Source organism: Phodopus roborovskii, unplaced genomic scaffold, assembly GCF_943737965.1.
Source record: "Phodopus roborovskii unplaced genomic scaffold, PHOROB, whole genome shotgun sequence".
NCBI lineage: Eukaryota > Metazoa > Chordata > Mammalia > Rodentia > Cricetidae > Phodopus > Phodopus roborovskii.
Window position 1 is genome coordinate 5,706,044 of NW_026125554.1, and position 20,624 is coordinate 5,726,667.

Sequence of the window (20,624 nt, forward strand, 5' to 3'; positions counted from 1 at the left end):
ACGAGGCTGATCTGAAAGTCACAGATATCCGCCTAGGATTTAAGGCACGAGCCTTTACAGTGGTTGTCGCAGGGTTTTGTTCGCACTAGAGGAGCACTCTAGCCAGTGAACCCCAGCTTCAGCTCTATGACCATTCGCTGACCATTCGCTGTTGTTTTGAGTAGGGTCTAGTTGGCCTGGAGCGTGCAGTACTTCTCCTGCTTCAAATTCCAAATTGCTGGGATGTAATCGTATCTAGTTTATGATAACCTTTTACCCAAAGATACATCCAGAGATTATGTGGTTCCTGCCCAGGCTGTGCCCATACATGTGTGGTGAGCAGGTGAGAGTCCCGCACAACCCTTCACCTCTACCATCTACCAGATGTTTCCATGCGCAGATAGTTCTTGGTACGTGTCAATGGGGACATAGGTACTTTCTTGGACACTTCCCTGACAAGTGGACCTCATACACGATAAACCAGTTTGTGGAGCCCCTCCTGCAGAGGTCTTTCAGTGTGGATGTAAGGCCTTCAAGAGCGAAATTCTGCACAGGTGCTCTTTGTCCAGATGTCAATTTACCGCACAGGCGTGACTCGAAGCAGATGTTTATACATTATACATACATTATTCATACAGGTCCACATGTGTATCTTTCTATAGAACTAGTCCATACAGGTTGGTTGGTTGGTTGATTGTGCGGCTAAAGATGGAACCCTCCTGCATGCTAGGGAGACATGCATGACTGAGCCAGGGGCCATCCTGTCACAGCACTATGGTTTTCTAGGTAGAGCTCTACCCATGAGCCATTAGGTGATTCCAGGCATGTGTTCTGGCCCTGAACCACGGCCCAGCCCCCTTTTACTTTTTTATCTTGAAATAAGAGTTTCACAGAGTTGCTCAGGCTGGCCTTGAACTTGGGATCCTACTGCCTCAGCCTCCAGAATGCCTAGGATACAGGTTAGCAACAACAGATGTTAATTTTTCAGTTAATTTTTCATCGGAGCCCTCCCTTTACAGGTGTGTATCTTTCTGGCGTGTCACCACCCCCTCTGCGGTCCTTACACCTGCTTGCTTCCGCCTTTCGTGTTGCTCCTGTCGCAATGGGGTTCCCGTTACAGGTGCTCTGGCTGCGCGGCCCCGCCTCCTCGGCCCCGCCCCTCTCAGCCAGGCTCAGGTGCACAAGCCGGAAGTGCGCTCCCTGCCTAGGTGGGTGACTAAACTTTCCGGGTCACGTGAGCGGGCGGGGCGGGTGGGATCCGGAGCGACGGGGTGAAGGACAGCGACTCGGGGTTCCAGTCGGGGACCTGAGATTGGGAACCTCCGCGAAGTCCCATTCAGACGTCTGGGCCAGGTAGGGAGGCAGGGCATTCAGCCTGGCCTGTCCCCACCTCCTCCTTCCCTTTCCCTGGCCCAGGAACGCCGCCCGAGAGTTAATCTTTAATCTCTGACCCTTGGCGCCAAGGGTGGGGAGAGCACTCCAAGCTCGGTCGCCTGTCGCTGGGGCCTGAGCCCAGCTGGGTCCAGCCCCCAGCCCCACACTGCGGCCTCTCCTTTGGTCTAGTGTCCAGGTCCCGAGTCGCAGGTGTCGTCTTCGACCCCAAGATGCGGTAGGAATTGAAGCCGCGGGGAAGTCCTGTCCTTGGCGCCACCAATCGTCGCCCAAGCTCATGGCGACCCCAGGCCTGAGGCGGTTGCTCTTGGCATTTGGTCTGCCGATGCTGCCCGCCAGTTGGAGCCAAACAAGTAGGTACCGTTCCGGGCAGCGCTGGGGTGAGAGTAGGTTTCCCGGGTAGAGCTCAGAAGGATCGGGCATTTGCGACCCAGAGAGGGTAAAAGATCTGAGGAATGGGCATAGAATGTGTTTGAGGACCCGGTCCAAAGCCTCAGGGCTTAAGTACAAGTTAGTCTAGCCCACCTCCGAACTTTCTTTTTTTTTTCTTTTCTTTTTCTTTTCTTTTTTTTTTTTTTTTTTTTTTTTTTTTTTTTTTTTTTTGCGTTGCTGGGGCTGGAACCCACATTCTCCTGGATGCTAGGCAAGCGCTCTACCATCAAGCAGACCCCGCACCCGCAGTCCAGGATTCCTGAGTCCTTAAGTCTTGTGGAATTTGGGAGCTGGGGGTTGTTGGGCAGAGCCCGAAGGTGGAGGAGGGGAGGAGAGCCAGGGCACCTGAGTCTGCATAGCTGAGAGTCTTAAGCAGCCAGGGGACCTGGAGGAGGTCAGAAGGCCCAGCTGACAGGGCTGGCCCTCTGTAGGTGTGGACTCAGCCAGACCTTCCCTCTGTCTCTCTGGTTCCAGTTTCGGGAGCCTGGGGGTGGGGGGGCATTGTGAGTCACACACTCCAGGGAAAGGTTGAGCCCCACCCAGGTCCTTAAGAGCTCTGGGCCAGAGTGTTGGTGGTGGTGGGGACACTGTTCTAATGGTCTGGCTAACAGTGGTAACCTTGGCCAGATTATTCCCTACTGGGCTGATGGTGGCCAGAGGAACCAATACCACACCTGAGGGTGGAGTAGTGGGTGGCTTGGCTGCTATACTTGCAGCCTCTATTCCGACTTGAAACTTGGAAAGGAGTTATACAAGGCTTGGCTGAGTGTGGTGTGGTGTGTGTGTGTGTGAATGCCTAGTGAAGAGAGCCTGACTTGCTCTTGCTGAGTGGTGTGTGTGTGTGTGTGTGTGTGTGTGTGTGTGATGTCTAGTGAAGAGCTGGCATAGATTTTTTTTTCTCTTTCTATTCCACAGCACTGGACCCTTTAACAAATAATGCGACTCTACCCCCAGACTCTGGTTTCAATGGGGGCCTGGTGAGTTGGGAGGGTGCCAAGCAGTAAGAGCACGTGTGTGAGAGACTAGAACACTGGCAATGTAGAGAGATACTATTATTTTGGTGTTTCAAGACAGGGTTTTTCTGTATTGTTTTGGAGCCTGCCCTGGAACTTCCTCTGTAGACCAGGCTGGCCTTGAACTCACAGAGACCCGCCTGCCTCTGCCTCCTGAGCGCTAGGACTAAAGGCGTGTGCCACCAACCCCCAGGGACATTATTATTAAGGATTGCACATTCTAGGCATTGCAACAAGCTTACACCATCCCTTGCCATGGATTTCTCTCTCTCTTCCTCCCTCTCTCTCCCTGCTCTCTCTAAATGGGTTCTGGTGTAGCTCAGACTGGCTTCCAATGTCCTCTGTAGCCAGATGACATTGACTTTCTTACCCTTTTGCTTTCACCTCACTGCTGAGTTGACATGTGTGTGCCATCATGCTTGGTCTATGGGGTTCTGGGAGTCAACCTACACATCACAGCTACGGGACCACTTAGAGTGCTGGGTGGTGGTGGTGTACATCTTTAATCTCAGAAGTCAGGAGGCAGTTGCAGGTGGATCTCTCTGAGTTCAAGGCCAGCCTGGTCTACAGAGCAAATTCCAGAGCTGTTACACAAAGAAATTCTGTCTTTAAAGTAAATAAAACAAACAAACAAAAAGAATCCCAGGGTGGACAAGAATATTGTGTCTTGTCTGGGTGTGGTGGTCCACACACTCTTTAGAGAGGGGCAGATGGAGCTCTGAGTTCAAGGCCAGCCTGGTCTACATAGTAAATTTCAAGCTAGCCAGGGCTACAGTGAGTTTCTGTCTTAGAAAAAAAAATACTGTGTCTTGCCTGGTAGGCTTGGTGATACACACTTGTCACCCTAGCCCTTAGGAGGCTGAGGCTGGAGGATTACCACAATTTAAGGCCAGCCTGGTGTATAGATGAGACCACATCAAGAGACCATAAAAAGGCTGGGTGTGGTGACTCAAGCCTGTTGTCCCAGTGCTGGCCTTGTGGAGGAGGGGGCAGGAAACTCAAGAGTTACTCTTAGCTATATAGTAAATTCAAAGCCAGCCTGGGTTACCTGAGACTCTGACCAAACAAACAAACAGAACACAAAAGAAAGGAAAAAGAAGGGAGGACAAGAGGATTGTATCTGGCCAGAGCCCCAAACACTCATATGTAGCCCAGAGTGGGCAGGTGTGAAGGGGCAGGGACAGAGGACACGTGTGAGAGGTGCTGAGGATGTGTTTCTAGGTATGAGGACAACTTTGAAACCCCAGAAAGCAGACAGGACCCTGTCAGGTGAGGTCGGTGGGGGTGAGAAGGGCTCACATGCAGTTGGCCACACCTGTCCCCTCTCTCGCTCCCTGCAGTCTTCAGAGGCCGTTGTAGCCATCGCTGTGGTCTTTTCCATCCTGGGAGTCATCCTCCTAGCAGTGGTGCTGTTCCTGCTGATTCGGAAACTTCGAGAAAAGCGCCAGACAGAGGGCACCTACCGGCCCAGCAGCGAGGAGCAGGTGGGTGCCCGAGCTCCACCACCCCCCAACCTCAAGCTGCCCCCGGAGGAACGGCTTATCTGAACGCTGGGGTGTCAGCCATAGGCCGCCGTCGCCACCATCACCACCACCCAGGACTGCCTTAGCATACCCTGGCCCACAGCAGCCACCTCGGAGCCATGCCAGCCTCTGATGGCTCACGAGGACTTGGGATGGGGAACCCTGGGGCACCCCGCTGGTGTGCTCTGCAGCATGCGGCTTCTGCTTGGTTCTGCATGAAGCTGGGGGAGCCGGGCCGGGCGCCTCACCTTCTTACCATTTACCTCATATGATCTTGCCTCTGCTGTGTCTTCTACCGTGACTACAGGCCCAACAAACCTCCTGTCCTTTCTTTCAGTTTTCCCATGCAGCAGCTGAGGCCCGGGCCCCCCAGGACTCCAAGGAGCCAGTGCGGGGCTGCCTGCCCATCTAGCTCCTCCCCCTACTTCCCTGTCATCCATCTTCCCTTCCTTGCTGTGTGACTTTGGGGGAAGGCAGCACCCTCTCTGGGCAATCAGACTCACCCAATGCTTAAGAGTAGAAGGGAAGAAAGTTCTTCAAAGACCTTGACTTTGAGAGCAAGGGAAGATGGGGGCTGCTCACTTTTTATATATTTATATGAAATTAATAGTAAGGTATAATAAAGTTTTTTTTTTTTTTTTTTTTTTTTTTAGATTGTGGGAACATCAGCTTAGATAAATTTGTTTTGAATTGTAAACATTTGGGGGATCCGTTTAACAGGCTGGAAATGGGTGGGGGGAAGGCCTTCAGATGAACCTTAAAGATAGCGCTTTTGTGGTGGGTGAAGTAGGTGTCTGAGCTGACAGAAGGCCCCCAGATAAACTTATCAAGGAAAAAAAATCAGCTTTATTGAGAGCTGGGGTCCCTTCCACATCCCTGTTCTTAGTTTTCAAAACACTTTTTGAGATCAGCAACTCGAGGCCGTCTGGCTGGGGACCCTTGCCGGTTGCTTATTCCCAGCTCCTTCGGTTGGACTCCAGCCTGATCCTGCAGGACCTGTGGAGGCTGGTTTCTGTGGTTCTCTGGAGAATTGGAGTGTGAGGGAGACCGAATGGATTGTAATGTCCCGACAGTGCCAGAGTTGAGCTCTGTGGGGGCAAGAAGTTGGGGACTCTCTGGGGGGCTGGGCTGAGTGGGCACTGTGAGGAGCCTGGGGCAAGGGCTTTGTGGGATTTTAGGATTCAGCTTGGTGGGAACAGAGGGCTCAGGGTCCCCTTGGCTGCTGAGGTCTGCCGAAGTGGCTGGAGATGCCGGCAAAGAGATGTCTGAGAGCGGCTGAGAACAGTCCTTGGAGTAGCATGCAACCTCTAAAGATGGGGTGTCCTGCAGAGACTGCAGGTCCCCCGGCAGGGACCAGGGCTGGGATTCCAGGGATCGTTCATCGTCTTCTAGTTGCCATGGTGACCTTGCTGGGATGTCAGGCTAGGCAGAGCAGGGGACAGGGGTGTGGTTGAGGTCAGGTGGGGAAGGGACTGACAAGTTGGGAGGGCGCAGTGAGGGTCTTACCAGGCTGAAGCAGCTCTCTGATGCCCCCTGTTGACAGCAGTCCAAGCTCTGGCTGGCCCTCAGCCGACCGCCACTCTTGGTTTCCATGCTCAGACTGTCCAGAATCTCGCTCAACAGATCCAGTTCTTCTCCGGACCCCAGAAAGCTGCCATCTAGTGTTTCCTCTGCCCAGGGACTCTGGGTGTCCTCGGGGCTCAAGGCAGGGCTCCTGGATTGAGGATGGACATCTTGGGCTTCGTTGGGCTGCTCCAGGGTCTGCAGGCATCCCTCCTCATCAGTCATGACCCTTGCACCTCCATCTTCGACCTGCTTCAATTCTTACCTCTCTCCGAAGGGTTCGGAAGGTCCCCCTTCCCGCCTGAGTCTCCTGCTAGGGCGGAGGGGCCTGTTCTGAGAAAGATAAAGGAGGAAGAATGGGGAGGGGCCCAGGAGCTGCAGAATCAGGGCCGGGGCTTTCCAGCTTGAGTTGGAAAGAAAGCTAGGCATGTTGCTGCGAGTCTTCCCTCTCAGCACTCTGCAGCCTGAGGCAGGAGGATCACTGCAAGTTTGAGCCCTGGCTGGCTACATAGTGAGACTCCTCTAAAAACAAAACAGCTGGGGTGAATCTCTGAATTTGAGACAGTTTGGTCTAAAAACAAACAATACCCCCAAACCCCAAATCTCCCAAGCCAAAGGAGCTGAGAAAATGGAACTCAGTTGGTAGAGGGCTTGCCTAACATGCACAGGGCCCTGGGTTTGATCTCTGGCACCATTTAAACGGTGTGGTGGACCAGGAGTTCAAAGTCATACTTGGCTATATGGTGAGTTTGAGGGTAGCCTGAGCTACATTGGGGCTTCAACAAAGTGAAATACTTTGGTGAACACTGGGAACAAGTGGAGGGTTTGGGGAGAATCCATGGGGAGAATATATGTGTGTGAACATGTGTGTTGTGTGATTCGTGCATGCATGGTGGTCTGTGGTGTGTGTGGGGGATGGGGAGGGAGGGCGTCCTCACTGTGTGTGGGAGTGAGGTGGTGGAAGGTGGGCATCCTCACCTGCCCAAAGTGTTGGCTGATAGGCAGGCGCTGTTGCAGGCGATCTGAGCGGCTGGTGAGGCTTGGGGTTCTCAGGGAGCCCCCTCTCTGCAGGCCAGGGTCTCCATCCTGTGGAAGGATGCACATGTGGGCTGGGGTACCATCCCCACTCCTTTGAATTACCCGTGGGTGGAGAACTCATCCTGGGTTGTCTTACCTTAATCATAAGCAGGCTCTGCACACCCTTCAAGCCACTCTTCGCCTAGGATGATGAGCCAGCACTGTCAGACCCAGGTTCCCAGGATGGCTTTTTTCTGCCACCCACCCCATCTCTGTCTTCCCAGCTATGTTTGTACCTTTGACTAGTGCACAATATTCCTGGAAGAAGTCACCTACCATAAGCCAAAGGTTTTACCATCATGTGTCAGGGTTAAAATCGAATGGACAGATCTGAACTGTAAAAGCTGGTCTGAGGGAAATTTTGAGCTTCAGACATGCTCCCTCCCCCAAAAGAAATCAAGAATGGAAGCTAAGTAACAAAGGTAGTCAAATGATCCTGGCTGTCAGTGTGTGTGTGTGTGTGTGTCTGTGTGTGTGTTTACTTTTATTTATGTGTTTTATTTGAGAGGGAGAATGAGTCATGACACAAGTATGGAGGACAAAGTACAACTTGGGGCTGTCAGTTTTTCTCCTATTATGTGGATTCTAGGGATCAAACATAGGTTGTCAAATTTGATAGTAAGAGCCATCTTGCCAGCCCTAAATTTTATCATTAAAAAATTTCTATTTAGATACAAGCTTTCTCTGTGCAGCCCTGACTGTCCTGGAACTCGCTTTGTAGATCAGGCTGGCCTCAAACTCAGAGATCCATCTGTCTCTGCTGGAATTAAAGGTGTGTGCCACCATCACCTGGCTGATTTTGAGACAGATTCTTACTATGTGGTCCTGGCTGTCCTGGAACTTGCTATATGGACCAGGCTAGCCTCCAACTTTTAGAGATCTACCTGCTTCTGCACCCCAAGTCCTGGGGCTAACGGCATGCACTATCATGCCCAGCTTTCTTCATTTTCTTTCTCATATAGCCCTGGCTTGTTTTCAAGCTCCCAAGTAACTGAGGTTGACCTTGACCACCCTAGTGCTTGGATGACAGGCAGGTACCACTGTGCCAAGTTCCCATGGTGTTGGTGGTGGAACCCAGGGCTTGTGTGTGCCAGTCAAATACTCTACCCAAAGAGCTATGTCTTTCAGACTAAGGGTTTGGTTTTTGAGGAAGGAGTCTTGTGTCTTGGGCTAGCCTCAAGCTTTCTCTCTGTGTTGTCAAGGTTGGTCTTGACTCTTGATCTTCCTGTCTTTCCTCCCACTGGTGGGAGCTGTGTGCTGACGAAGGCCTTGTCTGGCTGCCCAATAAAAGTGGGCAAGAAGTAATTCTAGCAGTCATGAACATGGCAGGCCTTGAGTGGTGGCCACACCTTTAATCCCAGTACTCTGGAGGTAGACATAGGCAGATCTCTGTGAGCTAAAAGCCACCCTCATCTACACATTGAGTTCCAGGGCAGCCAAGGCTACAAAACAAAACAAAACAAACAAACAAACAAAAAAAAACCCAACCAACAAACCAAAACACATCCCAATCTTAAGACAGTGGGACTTGAGAGATGGCTCATTACCTAAGAACACTTGCTGTTCTTGCAGAGACTCAGGTTCAACTCCCAGCACCCACATCAGGTGGCTCACATCTGCCTTAAACTGTTGGGTTTCCAAAGGGCACCCAACACTCTCTTCAGGCCTCCACAGGCACTGCATACACAGTGTATGTACAAACAGGCCAACAGGCACACCCATCCACATAAAACACACACACACAAACACACAAAGAAAAAAAAAAAAGCCAAATGAAAATAAGCCCCAGAGCTCAATCTAGAGACCAGACTGGCCTTGAACCCACAGAAATCCACTTCCCTCTACCTCCCCAGTGCACCACCACCCAGCTTAAGTGCATATTTAATGCCTGTTTTGATCAAAATGTCCAGTTGTCTGTGAGTACTTGGAACATCTCTGTTGGGCTGGAGAGCAGCCTCAGTTGGTTAAATTCTTTCCTTCCACAGAAAACGTTGGGTGTGGTGGTGTGTGCCTGTAATGCTCTGGCTGGGGAGAGAGAGGAAGATGCCTGGAGCACTGGGCAGCCTGGCTAAGCTAGTCAGCTCCGGGTTTCTGTTTCAGAAAACAAGGGGAGGGTGGCAAGAAGACGCAGCGGTGAAGGTGATTGGGCCAAACCTGACAACTTGAATTTGATTCCCATGTTTGGGACCCACATGGTGGAAGGACACAACCAACTGTTTTGTTTTGTTTTTTTGAGTCAGGGTTTCTCTGTGTAGCCCAGCCTGTCCTGGAACTCACTCTGTAGACCAGGCTGGCCTCAAACTCACAGAGATCAGTCTGCTTCTGCCTCCCCAGTGCTGGAGTTAAAGGTGTGTGCCACCCCTGCTGGGCTAACACAACTGACTTTTACATGTTGACCTCTGATCTCCACACTTGCACCATGGCACAAACAAATACCCCAAATAAATAAATGTACCCCCCCCCCCGAAAAAGAGCCCAAATTACTGGGTATGGTGGGGCAGGTGGATCGCTATAAGTTCAAAGCCAGCCAGGGCCACATAGAACCTCTCTCAAAAACAAGCCCCAAAGAGGGTAGTACGTGAGAATGCCAACCTCTGGCTTCTACACGCACAGGCACACATGTGCACACATACACATACAACACAGAGACCCCATCTGTCCCTCCCCGTGGCCACCCCAGCCAACATAAGCTGCCATCCAGCCCAGTCTCACCGATCGGTACATGTTCCTGACAGCTGGTCGGGTTTTGGCTTTCATTGAATGCAGGAGGGCATCGCCACCTTTCTGTAGGGAGGGGTGGGAGAGAAAACACCAAAGGGGTCCCTGAAGTCACCAGGGCTGGACCCCACACTCCACTTCCCACCTCAGGTTGTCTTCTGCTGATCAGATCCCATTCCCCTGGGCCTCCACCCAGGAGCTTAACCAACCAAGCCTCTTTCTGGGCACTGTAGTGAGCGATGAGGTGATAAAGTTGTGGACAAGAACAGGGATGGCTTTTATTACCTTAAGACTGTCTACCCAGAGCTGGTAGGACCGAAGGGCGCCTGGAGAAAGGGAGAAAATTATGATTAGTAAGGCAGGCCTAAGCTTGGGGAACTGATGGGTGCGAGCCCCGGGGCTCACCTGAGGAAGCCCCACAGCAGGCAATGATCTCTTGCTCGAATAGGTCTGAGAAGCCTTCCCCAGCATTGAGTTTCTCCAGTCGGGCTTCGATGAACTTGGGATAGGGAGAGAGGTTCAGATGCAAGCACCAGAAATCTCTTGTTCCTTGAAGATGTAGAAGGCAGCCAGCCCTGCAGGTCCCTCCCGAGGCCCCCAGGCATCAGGAAACCTAGAAACTAGGCATCCAACTTGGCCCCTGAAGTCAAGATCTGTCCCCAAGTCCCTTCTCTCCGTGTCCGTTAGGCCCCGCCTCTCCCCGCAAACCATCCTCATTCCTCACCTAAGGCTGGGCTCCTAGGGACCAGCAGCCCAACCTCGCTTTTCCCTCTAGGTCCCGCCTTCAGGGACCCACAGCCCATCCTTATGCTCACCTTAGGCCCCGCCCCCAGAACCAGTTACCTGTCCTCACCAGTCCCCTAGGCCCTATCCAGTACGCTCTCCCCCCAAGCCCCGCCCTCAGGGAGAAGCTGCGCATCTTTGCCCCTCCCCATAGGCCCTGCCTCACCTTGGGTCCCGCCTCTTGAGCTCACCTGCTTGAACAGCTGCAGGTGCACCGCCCTCTTGTGGAAGGTCTGCAGCGGCGACCCTGGCTTCTGAGCCAAGAAAGCTTCCTCACTGAAGGTCACCGGCTGACCCTGGAAGAAGGATTCCTTCCAGAGCTCCCTGTGGCTCTTATGCCTCACAACATCTCGTTTTCAACCTCATAATATACCTAGCAAGCACTGATTGGGCGCCTACTGTATACCTGACCCCGTGCATCTGTAATGTGGCTGGCTATCAGCAAGAGGATTGCTGCTGGGTTACATATTGAGCTCCAGGGCAGCCTGGGCTACAAGAGTCTCAAGAAAAAAAAAAAATCAGGAGGTTCAGGAGTTCGAGGTCAACCTGGGCTACACACTGAGTTTGAGGCCAGCCTATGCAACCTGAGGCAGTAAACCACTAGGTGTTCTTAACGTTGTGACTTTTCCGGGGTCCCTCAAGAGACCTGTCCCCTGGCATCTTCCCTCTCCACTTGCTCACCGGGATGCAGACAAGTGCGTCACGGTACCCTCCAAAGAGCAGGGCCTGGGCTTTGAGGAAGAGACGGGACACTCCTTCCCCGGGGGTCAGCGCCACCTTCCTTAACCGAAGCCTCAACAGGGATACCTGGCAACACAGGAGAGACCCTGAGATCAGCAGAGATGGAGGCTTCATCTTGAGTAGGGGGTGGGAGGCAGTGGCACTGACTATGTCTGGGGGCAGCGCTTGCACATCGTCAAAGGGCGTCTCCAGCGTGTTCGAGTCAGCGTTCAACACCACAACATCTTCCAGTGCTTTCTCTCGAACTCTCTGCAGGAGACAAATGCAGGCAGTCATTCAGAGCCCCACATAGAGCAGGGGCTCTGAGGAACTGTAGGGAGAAGAGGAATCCCTGCGTAGCTACCCAGCCTTGGGTGTTGGAGTGTTCACCTCAGCGAGACTGGCATGGACTCCGATGAGGTAGGGCATGGGTGCGCTGTGGAGAAGATGAGAGAAGGAGGTGCATGCCTTAAACCCCCAAGCCTTCCACCTATGCTTGCCTTATGTAGTCCAGGCTAGCCTGGGACTCTTTATTTTCCTCCTTCCTTCCTTCCTTCCTTCCTTTCTTTTTCTTTTTTTTTTTTTTTTAACTTTTTTGTGATAGGACCTCACTGTAGACCAGGCTGGCCTGGAACACAAAGAGATCCTCCTGCCTCTGCCTCCCAAGTGCTACCATTAAAGGTTGGCAATGCTCCAGACCCTTCTCATCCCTCACCATTCTTTTCTCACCAGCAGTAATCCAGCAGGTGCGGGGGCAGTGTGGGGATCAAGACATGCTCCCAGCGCATGGGGTAGAGCAAAGCACAGGAGGCATGAATGCAGGCTGTCAGCTGGGGGTGAGAAGGAAGGATGCAGGCTGTCAGCTGGGCGTGAGGAAGAAGGAGGTGGTGCAATCAGGCCTTAGACTCCCCACTTCAGGGACCTGAATCACTGAAATGGGCGCTGATGCCTCCCTGATCTGTCCTGTCTCCTCTATCCGTTGCTGGGGAGTTGGGTGGAACTCAGACCCTCTTATGAAGGAATTGGAGATTGAGATTTTTTTGCTCCATGTGCTCAGATAAAAAAAAATAACTTGAGTTTCATGCAGTGGCTCTTTAAGTTTGAGACCAGACTCAGCTATGGAGCGAGTTTCAGGTCACTGTTGATTGGATTGGGACTGTCTCAAAGGCAAAATAAAATAAACAAACAACCCCCTAACAAAACAGGGTGGGCATGATGGCTCAGAGAATAAAGCCTTCTGTGTCCAAGTCTGAGGACCTTCCTTTATTCCCAGGGCCCCATATGGTGGAAGGAAAGAACCAACTCCTACAAGTTGTCCTCCGACCTCCACACTCAGGCTGTGGAACACAGACCCCTCACAAGCAAAACTGGTAAGATATAATTATTTCACAAAGCCAACAACAAAACAAACAAGCCCTCAAAAAACAAACAAAATTTCATAAAAATCATAAAGCCCAAAGCCAGCTAGGCAGTGGTGGTGCACACTTTTAATCTCAGCACTCTGGAGGCAGAGGCAGGTGGATCTCTGTGAGTTCGAGGCTAGCTTGGTCTACAGAGACCATTCCAGGACAGTTAGGGCTGCACAGTGAGACCCTGCCTTGAAAAAACAAAGCAAAAACCAAAACAAAAAAGCCAAACACACAGAAACACACTTGAGGGGCAGGAGAGGTGGCTTAGTGCAGGTTAAAACACTGACTACCCTCACAGGGGGTTCTCTGCAACCACGAGGCTGTTCACACTGCCCGTTAACTTTAGCTCCAGGAGATCTCCTTCCCGCCTCTTCCAGTACCACAAGCAGACATATGCATTAAAAAAAATCTTTAAAAATAATGTTAAACATAAAAGCAGAACAGGAAATAAAAATAAAATTGTGTTTGTTTGTGAGTGATTGTGTATGTGTGTTGTGTGCACCACTCCTGTACATCAGAGGGCAACTTATATGAGTCGGATCCGGTCTATCTTTCCAGCATGTGTGCCCTGGATATTGTACTCGGGTCTTCAAGACTTACCTATCTACCTATTTATTGATACCTGGGTCTTAAGTATCAGGCTAGCCTCAAACTAGGTATTTCAGGGTGATCTTGAACTTCTGATCCTATTTCAGGCTCCCAGTGCTGGGATTACAGGTGCATTAATTCCATGCCTGCCAAGCCTGGGAATGGAAACCAGCTCCTCATCTTTGTTAGGCAGAGATCTCTACCACTGAGCTACGACCCCATCTTCGGAGTCGGAGTAGGGGATGGAGCTAGGTCAGGTCTGGTCCTCAGTGGATGTGCCTGTACTAGACCATGCTACCAACGAGGAGGAGCCATTGTGCATCCTCCTCAGAGTGTCCCCCCTCTGGGGTGGGGCTGAGTGAAGGGAGTTTAGGACTCAGCCCTAGGGTCCCATACGGGAGGAGGTCTCGCTTCACCGTGCTGAGCTTGCTGGCAGTGAGCAACACCCTCCTCTCAGCCAGCAGCGCTGCGAAGAGCCCCAAGATGTTCTCATCCGTCACAGCAACCACCAGCTCCGTGAGATTCCTCTGGGGGACAGAGAGGCACAGTGGCTGGGCGTTGGGCGAATAGCCAAGATTCGCTGCCCCACCTTTTGTCCTTCACACTCAGTCCTCCTTACTCACATTCTCAGGAATAGAGGGCAGGCCGGCAGAATCCGGGGCCACAAAACAAGAAAGCTGGGGGGGGGGGACGGGGAGAAAATTCATTCAGTATGCACTAGTGATGGCGGCCTCACCTCCGGGGTGGCGGGGAGGGCTCGACTCACCAGCTTGCTATTCCCTAGGGTAGGAGGCAGGACTCCATAGTCTCTCCACATGGCCAAGCTGCTGCCCTGTAGGAAGAAATAACTGTGGGGTGTCCCCAGCTTCCAGCCTCCAAGGCCAACAAGCCAGTGCCAAGGACCTGAGCTACTCACCATCTCTGGTTCCGCTGAAAACTCTGGTCCAGGTTGAGGGTGTTGCTGCAAGTTCTGTAGGAGTTCTTCAGCCTCTGAGACCTGAGGGATGCAGGAGGAGTTTGCCCTTAAGGGTCCATTTGGGATTCTGAGGGTGTCTGCTCAGGCTGTGGGACCCTGAGAACAGCCTCAGCAAGGGTGAGGTGTTGGGAGGGCCGGGGTGCGACTGAGGGGTGAGCTTCTCTCACTTGGTTCTGGGCTAGGAGGTCCCCCACAGTATTGAGGATCTTGTAGAACACTTCAAACCAGGGAAGGTGGCTGGAGAGAGAAGGTGGAGAGGGGTCAGGGTTTAGAAAGTGCTCCCAAGAGACTCCGCAATTTTACAAATTTATTGTTTGAGAATTTCATGTGTGTATACTATGTATCTTGATCGACTCCACCCTCCATACTCATGCCTTCCTTCGCTCCCCTCCCATTTTCCTCTTTCAATTTCAAGCGATGTTGTTTTTAAAAACCTATTGAATCCAGGACTGGAGAGATAGCTTAGAGGTTAATAAGAGCCCTGCTTGCTCTTCCAGAGGTCCTGAGTTCAATTCCCAGTAACCACATGGTGGCTCACAGCCATCTATAATGAGACCTGGTATCCTTTTCTGGGGCACAGACATACATGCAAGCAGAACATTGTATATATAATAAATAAATCTTAACTATTGAATCCACCAGCTCTCAGTCAGGTGGATCTCTGGGAGATGGAGACCAGTCTGCTCTACATAATGAGTTCCAGGCCAGCCAGGGTATAGAGTGAGACCCTATCTCAAACCCCCAGAGTCCCCCAGCAACACCCCCCCCACTGAATCCACTTAGTATTATCTCCACTTAGTATTATCGGTAAGTGCATGGGTGTAGGGCCATGGAGCCTACCAAGGAGCAAGCCTCCCAAGAGAACAAATGCTCCCTACCAAATGGCACCTTCATGAGCTGCCCCCGGTCATGCTGCATGCCATGTGTCTCTGTGCACTCATGAGCATGGGTTCTGTCATGTCCAGGGAACAGTTTCCCTCTTGTCCTTTTGGTCTTAGGCTCTTATGGTCTCTCCACCCCTGCTCCTTCTGAAATGGTCCCTTGGCCTTGTGTGGAGGGCGGTCCTTGTGTGGAGGGTGGTGATACACATGTCCTGTTTGGAGCTGGACACTCTGCAGTCCCTGCATTTTTACCAGTCATGGGTTTCTGTGTTTACCATGAGACCTGGTGTTGGTTCCCATCTGTCCCTACTTGGTTTCAGGTTCCCAGGGTCACCCACCTGAGGATACAGAGGCAACTCCATGCACCTGCTCGAAGGCGGCAGAAGCCGAATCTACGGTTGCCCACCAGGTCAGTGAGGGCGAAGGTGAAATGCTGGACAGCATGGCTGGGTGGCTCCCTAGAGGGGGAAAGCCGTTGGTAGAGACTGGGCATTTCTTGCCTGACTTCCCTGTCCCCTCTTCCTCTTCTTACACCCTACAGAGGGCCCATAAATGCATGGTTTCTTGTTCACTTGGTGTCTGAGCTCAGTATTTTGTGGGTCTCCTTGAGTCAGGGACTCTGAATCCTGGAGGCTGATCTCATAGCTCTGTCACTAAGCTGTGTGGTCTGTAAGATTGAGGACCAAATTTCTAGCTCCTATACCCATCCTTGAAAAGATAGAAAGTCTGGAGCCCAGGGAGGTGGCTTATCAAAAGAAGGTGCTTGCCATGCAAGCCTGATGGTGAGATTTTGCTCTCTAGAGACCCACATGGTGGAAGGAGAGACCCGATCCACAGAGTTATCCTCCGACCTTGGACTTCTGTGGCACAGGCACCCCATCCCCCCATGTGCCAGCAGTAATAATAAATAGAACAGAATAAAATTATATCTGGTATACTGGTGAACACTTATAATCCCAGAGCCAGGGAGGTGAAATCATGGAAACCCTGGCACCTGATGGCTAGCCCATAAAGCTTTTTTGAAGACTCCCAAGCCAGTGAGAGACCCTGTCTCAAAACTCAAGGTGAATGTGTACATAGGGACTGGAGAGATGGCACAGTGGTTAGAGCACTGGCCACTATCACAGTTTGGTATCCAGACCCACATGGTAGCTCACAATGTCTGTAATTCCAGTTCCAGGGGATCTGATGTCCTCTTTTGACCTCTCTAGGCACCCTGCTTACATGTGGTACACAGACATACATGTAGACCAAAACATCCATACACAGGAAAGAAATCTAAAACATAAAATCAAACCAAACCAATGTGAGGCCGGTGAGATGGAGCACATAAAAAAGAAAAAAGAGAGGAGTGGCCATGTGGTGGTGGCGTATGCCTTTAATCCCAGAGCCTGAGGCAGGCAGCCTGGCCTACATGGTGAGCTCCAGAATAGCCAGGGCTATGTAGAGAGACCCTGTCTCAAAATTCCAAAGATAAAAATAAATAAGTAAAAACTTAAAAGAAAGAAAGAAAAAGGTGGCTGGCTTCTGGAAAAAGACAAGAGAGCTGCCTCTGGCCTCCACATACTGGTGCTCGCCCATGGACACACACTCACAGACACTGAGTCCCCTTAGAGGGACCACCTGGTTCCCCAAGGCCTCCATTCTTGGGTTTCTGGGTCCTTGTGCCTATAATTCCTTAGTTGTCAGTGTCATTCTTGGGGTCCCCAAGGGCGCTGGAGTCCCCACCTCTGCCCCTTCCATACCTTTGTATGTCGAAAGGGAAACAAAACTTGGGCACCATCTGCATGGCCTCCTGAGGTGGGGGGAGAGGCATTAGTGCATAGCTTCTGTAAGCCTTACCCATTGATTCAGGAGTCAAGCCCCCCCCCTTTGCTGGGCCAATCCTGGGGTGACAAGGATGCTTTCTGAATACCTGTTCCCGGAAGTCTGGAGGGAACTGCCGCAGGATTGGGGGATCTGAGGGGAGAGCAGGCTGCTGAGCTGGCATCCTCCAGGCCCTCAGGTCCTCCCTCCCACCCTTCCAGCCCCAGCCCTCCCAGCTTACCCTCCTCCAGGGAGTGGGGGCGTCCTGCTTCGAAGAACCAGTCAAACACAGCAGGGGGTTGTCTTCTGTGGGCAGGAGGGGTCTTTAGCGGAGGGAGGGGTTCCCATTCTTGCACCTGTGCTTCTGTGTGTGTCTCTATTCTGCATGCCTGTGTGTAACTAGGTGTGCTGGTGTGGGTGCCCTGAGGGGTGGAGCTGGGTGTGAATGATGCTGAAGGGTGGGGAGTAGGTAGAGAAGATATGAAAAAAGAAAGGAAGCCAGCATGGTGGCCATACCTTTAACACCTGGCAGATCTCTGTGGGTTTAAGGCCTGCCTGGTTTACATATGAGTTCCAGGTCAATTGGGGCTATATACTGAGACCCTGTCTCCAAAGAGAGAAATAGAGAGAGAGAGGAGAGAACAGGGTGAGAGAAAGGAGAGAGAGAGGGACCGAGGATAACTGAGAGAGAGAGAGAGAGAGAGAGAGGGGGAGGGCAACAGAGATAGGGGAGGTACTCCTGTGCCTGTGATTATATGTCTGGGTGTAAAAAGTGTGTGTGTGTGTGTGTGTGTGTGTGTGTGTGTGTGTGTGTTGCATACTTTTAGTTCTGTGTGGTGTCTGTCCCTTAACCCTGTGGGGTAGAACTGCAGTGTCACAGGTGTGTACCCAGTGTCCTGTTTCTTCTCTTCCTGTGCCTTTGGGCAGCTTGAAGGCTTGTCCTTGTGTTTCTGAGGGAGATTTTGTGGGGTCCACACTCCACAGCAGAGAAAGGACAGCAAGATGCCCTAGTTCTGACTGCAAGCCCCACAGCATCCTCTTCCCTGCTGCCTGTGGCATCTAGAAGATGCTGGGGCCTCTGCTTTCAGAGGCCAATGCCCTTTCTCATCAGGTTACACCCTGACATGGGCACCTCCAGCATCTCATCTCAAGGCACCCATGAGCCCCTCACTAAGATTGACACACAGCCTCCCACCATCCCCTTGCATGCTCATCCCCTCCAGGAAATCACCCTCCTAAAATATACTGTCCTTACTGGGGCATCACACTCCTAAAATCTGTTTTTGTTACACAGATCTGGATCCAGGAAAATTGGAGAGGAACTGTGTATGGCCTGAGCAGGTCCCTGAGGGTCCACTCCTGTGGGTGGATGGCTGTGCCTCCTGGGCCCTCCCTTGCTGAAGTCCCAGCTACCATGTATTTTGCTTTTTGCACCCCCCCCACCCCCGATCTCAGGCCTGGCAATCTTGCAGCACAGGATGGAGATAAGAGAGCTCTTACTTCTCTGTGGATCCCATGGTCTCAGCAGGGCTGGCCCAGTTGGGCCTTTTACCCGGGGGGCTTCTGAGGCTGGGGGAGCCTGTTCTTGCTTTGGGCAGGGCCCCTGATCTGCTCAACTTCCTGTGTGGCTGAGAGAGGAAGTATAACAGGGTGACGTGCAGAAGAAGGAGGGCCCTGCCCCCCACCGCTGTAAGCAACTCAGTCGCCCTGGCTTCCTAACCTAGGTGGGGACAGGGTTTGTGAGAAGCAGGGCCAGGCTGGGAGATCCAGCTTCACCCTTGTGGTCTCCATGGTCACACCCAAGTCCTTTCTTTCTCAGTCCTCTGAGTATTGAATGTCTGTGAAGATCACTTAGATACTTTCCCGTTGTCGTTTCTCTGTTTCATTTACAGGGGCCACCTACACTGAAGGGACTGAAGGGCAAAAGAGGGTGACAAAGGGTGACTGTTGGGGTCATGTAGGAGTCCTGATGGAGATGCAGAGAGGCTCAGAACCCTGGTAAAATGGTACATGGGTATGTGCACAGACACACACACCTCATATACACTCCACACACACACACACACACACACACACAAACACACACACTTTATACACACACCCACATCTCATTTATATCCCCCATACACACCTCATACACACCACACACAGCTCATACATACCACACACACCTCATATACATCCCTCATGCACACCACACACCATACACACACATCTCATATATATACATCCCTCATACACACTCCTCACACACACATACTTCATATGCATACCCACATTTCATTTACATTCCCCATGCACTCCCGTCATACACCACACACACACACACACACACACACACACACACACACTCACTGAGAGAGGTCACAGAACTGACAGAAGACAGGCCTGGGTGTACTGAACTTAGAATCCCTGTCTATACCCCAGGAAGTTAAGTTTAGGATACAGTAGTTAAGAGCAGGACTGCTTTTTTTTTTTTTTTTTTTTTTTTTTTTTTGAGACAGGCTTTATCTGTGGTTTTAGAAGCTGTCCTGGAACTAGCTCTTGTAGACCGGGCTGGTCTTGAACTCACAGAGATCCACCTGCCTCTGCCTCCTGAATGCTGGGACTAAAGGCATGTGCCATCACTGCCCAGCAAGCAGATCTGCTCTTGCACAAGACATAAGCTCAGCTCTCTGCACCCACATGAGTGGTTCACAACTCTAGCTCCAGGGGATCTGATATGCCTCTGGCTTCCACATACCCGTACACATAATTATAAATAAAATCAACATCATATTTTAAAAATATAAAAAGTGATTGAAGAAAAGTCAAGTGTGTACCCATCCTTGAGAAGCCAATCGAAACATCCCAATTAGAGTTTGGGGGCAGCCCGGGTTACACAGTGAGTTACAGGACAGCCAGGGTTGCACAGTGAAAACCTGACTCAAGCACACACACACCACACATAAACACACACACACACACACACACCACGCACATACACACACAATACACCATAAACACCACACACACACCACAAACACCACACACACACCACACACGACACACACACACACACACACAGAAAGAAAGAAAAAGAAAAAAAAAAAGAAGAAAGAACATCTCAGAAAAATGAGATGTATTCAGTGTGGCCACATTGGGAAGAAAGACAAAGAAATCCAGGGACCCCCCCCCACCCACCCAGGTCCATCTTCCCAATGTGGGCCACACTGGTAGGCTTTAGTAACATTTTTAGTAACAAGGGTAGAGAGTAGGCACCATGTTAGTTAGGGTTAGGGTGATTAGGGTTAGGGTTACCTGGTGTGTAAATGATTTATCCTATACCTTAGAGCTGGTCTGGTCTAGCCTGGTCTGTTTGACTCTGCAATGCCCGTACCCCACCACCCCAAGAGCTGGTCTTTGTTAAGTTTCAAACCTAGGACAAATGGCCTAGGTGCCAAGTTAACATATCAAAGGGGACCTGGCCTCCAGGATTTCCCAGCACCCCTCAGTCCCTACCTGTTACAGAGTATGGCTGGCATACCCCACCCTCTGCCCTGAAATCTCCAGTCCAGGGGCTGGGCTGCCCTTCCCCAGAGGCTCTTCTGTATATAATCCAGACATGGTGGTCACACACCCTTCTTTTTGGACCTATGGCCTCCTGGCTGCTTCACCTGGTTCCCTCTCTCCTTCCTCTTTTCCCCTCCCCTTTCCTCACACAGCCCAGCTCAGCCTTGTCATGTCCACTCAGGACTGTTCCAGATGTTCCTGGCTCTGACTAT

General features: G+C 51.5%; 2 protein-coding genes across 3 annotated transcripts; one reads left to right on the top strand and one right to left on the bottom strand.

Moving 5' to 3' along the window:
- Positions 1-1,218: 1,218 nt before the first annotated feature.
- On the top strand, positions 1,219-4,983 carry Crb3 (crumbs cell polarity complex component 3). Its single transcript, XM_051177659.1, has 5 exons — positions 1,219-1,332; positions 1,543-1,724; positions 2,719-2,780; positions 4,157-4,300; positions 4,677-4,983. Exons 2-5 carry the CDS (start codon positions 1,649-1,651, stop codon positions 4,749-4,751), a joined length of 357 nt encoding a protein of 118 aa, XP_051033616.1. The 5' UTR covers positions 1,219-1,332; positions 1,543-1,648; the 3' UTR covers positions 4,752-4,983.
- Positions 4,984-5,163: 180 nt separating this feature from the next.
- Positions 5,164-18,459, bottom strand: Dennd1c (DENN domain containing 1C). Of its 2 annotated transcripts, none has more exons than XM_051177657.1 (23): positions 18,361-18,457; positions 17,102-17,166; positions 16,970-17,013; positions 16,800-16,849; positions 15,393-15,512; positions 14,341-14,410; positions 14,114-14,194; positions 13,964-14,029; positions 13,821-13,874; positions 13,614-13,724; positions 11,930-12,030; positions 11,591-11,636; positions 11,369-11,470; positions 11,162-11,287; positions 10,672-10,776; positions 10,103-10,196; positions 9,983-10,023; positions 9,692-9,763; positions 7,077-7,121; positions 6,881-6,988; positions 6,168-6,235; positions 5,846-6,053; positions 5,164-5,761 (listed from the first exon to the last, which is right to left on the bottom strand). In XM_051177657.1, the coding sequence occupies exons 1-23, from the start codon at positions 18,375-18,377 to the stop codon at positions 5,222-5,224; spliced, it is 2,334 nt and encodes a 777-aa protein (XP_051033614.1). In that variant the 5' UTR covers positions 18,378-18,457; the 3' UTR covers positions 5,164-5,221. The 2 variants fall into 2 exon arrangements, with proteins under 2 accessions (XP_051033614.1, XP_051033615.1); XM_051177658.1 differs by having other exon boundaries at positions 5,202-5,427; positions 18,361-18,459.
- Positions 18,460-20,624: the final 2,165 nt, after the last annotated feature.

Excerpts from the sequence above, each read along its gene's own strand:
- Crb3 (XM_051177659.1), top strand. The coding sequence starts at position 1,649 with ATGGCGACCCCAGGCCTGAGGCGGTTGCTCTTGGCATTTGGTCTGCCG. Across the intron at positions 2,781-4,156 it reads CTGGTTTCAATGGGGGCCTG|TCTTCAGAGGCCGTTGTAGC; the intron begins GTGAGTTGGGAG and ends CGCTCCCTGCAG. Across the intron at positions 4,301-4,676 it reads GGCCCAGCAGCGAGGAGCAG|TTTTCCCATGCAGCAGCTGA; the intron begins GTGGGTGCCCGA and ends CCTTTCTTTCAG.
- Dennd1c (XM_051177657.1), bottom strand. Across the intron at positions 10,777-11,161 it reads ACGCACTTGTCTGCATCCCG|GGTCAGCCGGTGACCTTCAG; the intron begins GTGAGCAAGTGG and ends TCCTTCTTCCAG. Across the intron at positions 6,054-6,167 it reads TCCGAACCCTTCGGAGAGAG|GAGCCCTGCCTTGAGCCCCG; the intron begins GTAAGAATTGAA and ends TCCTCAATCCAG.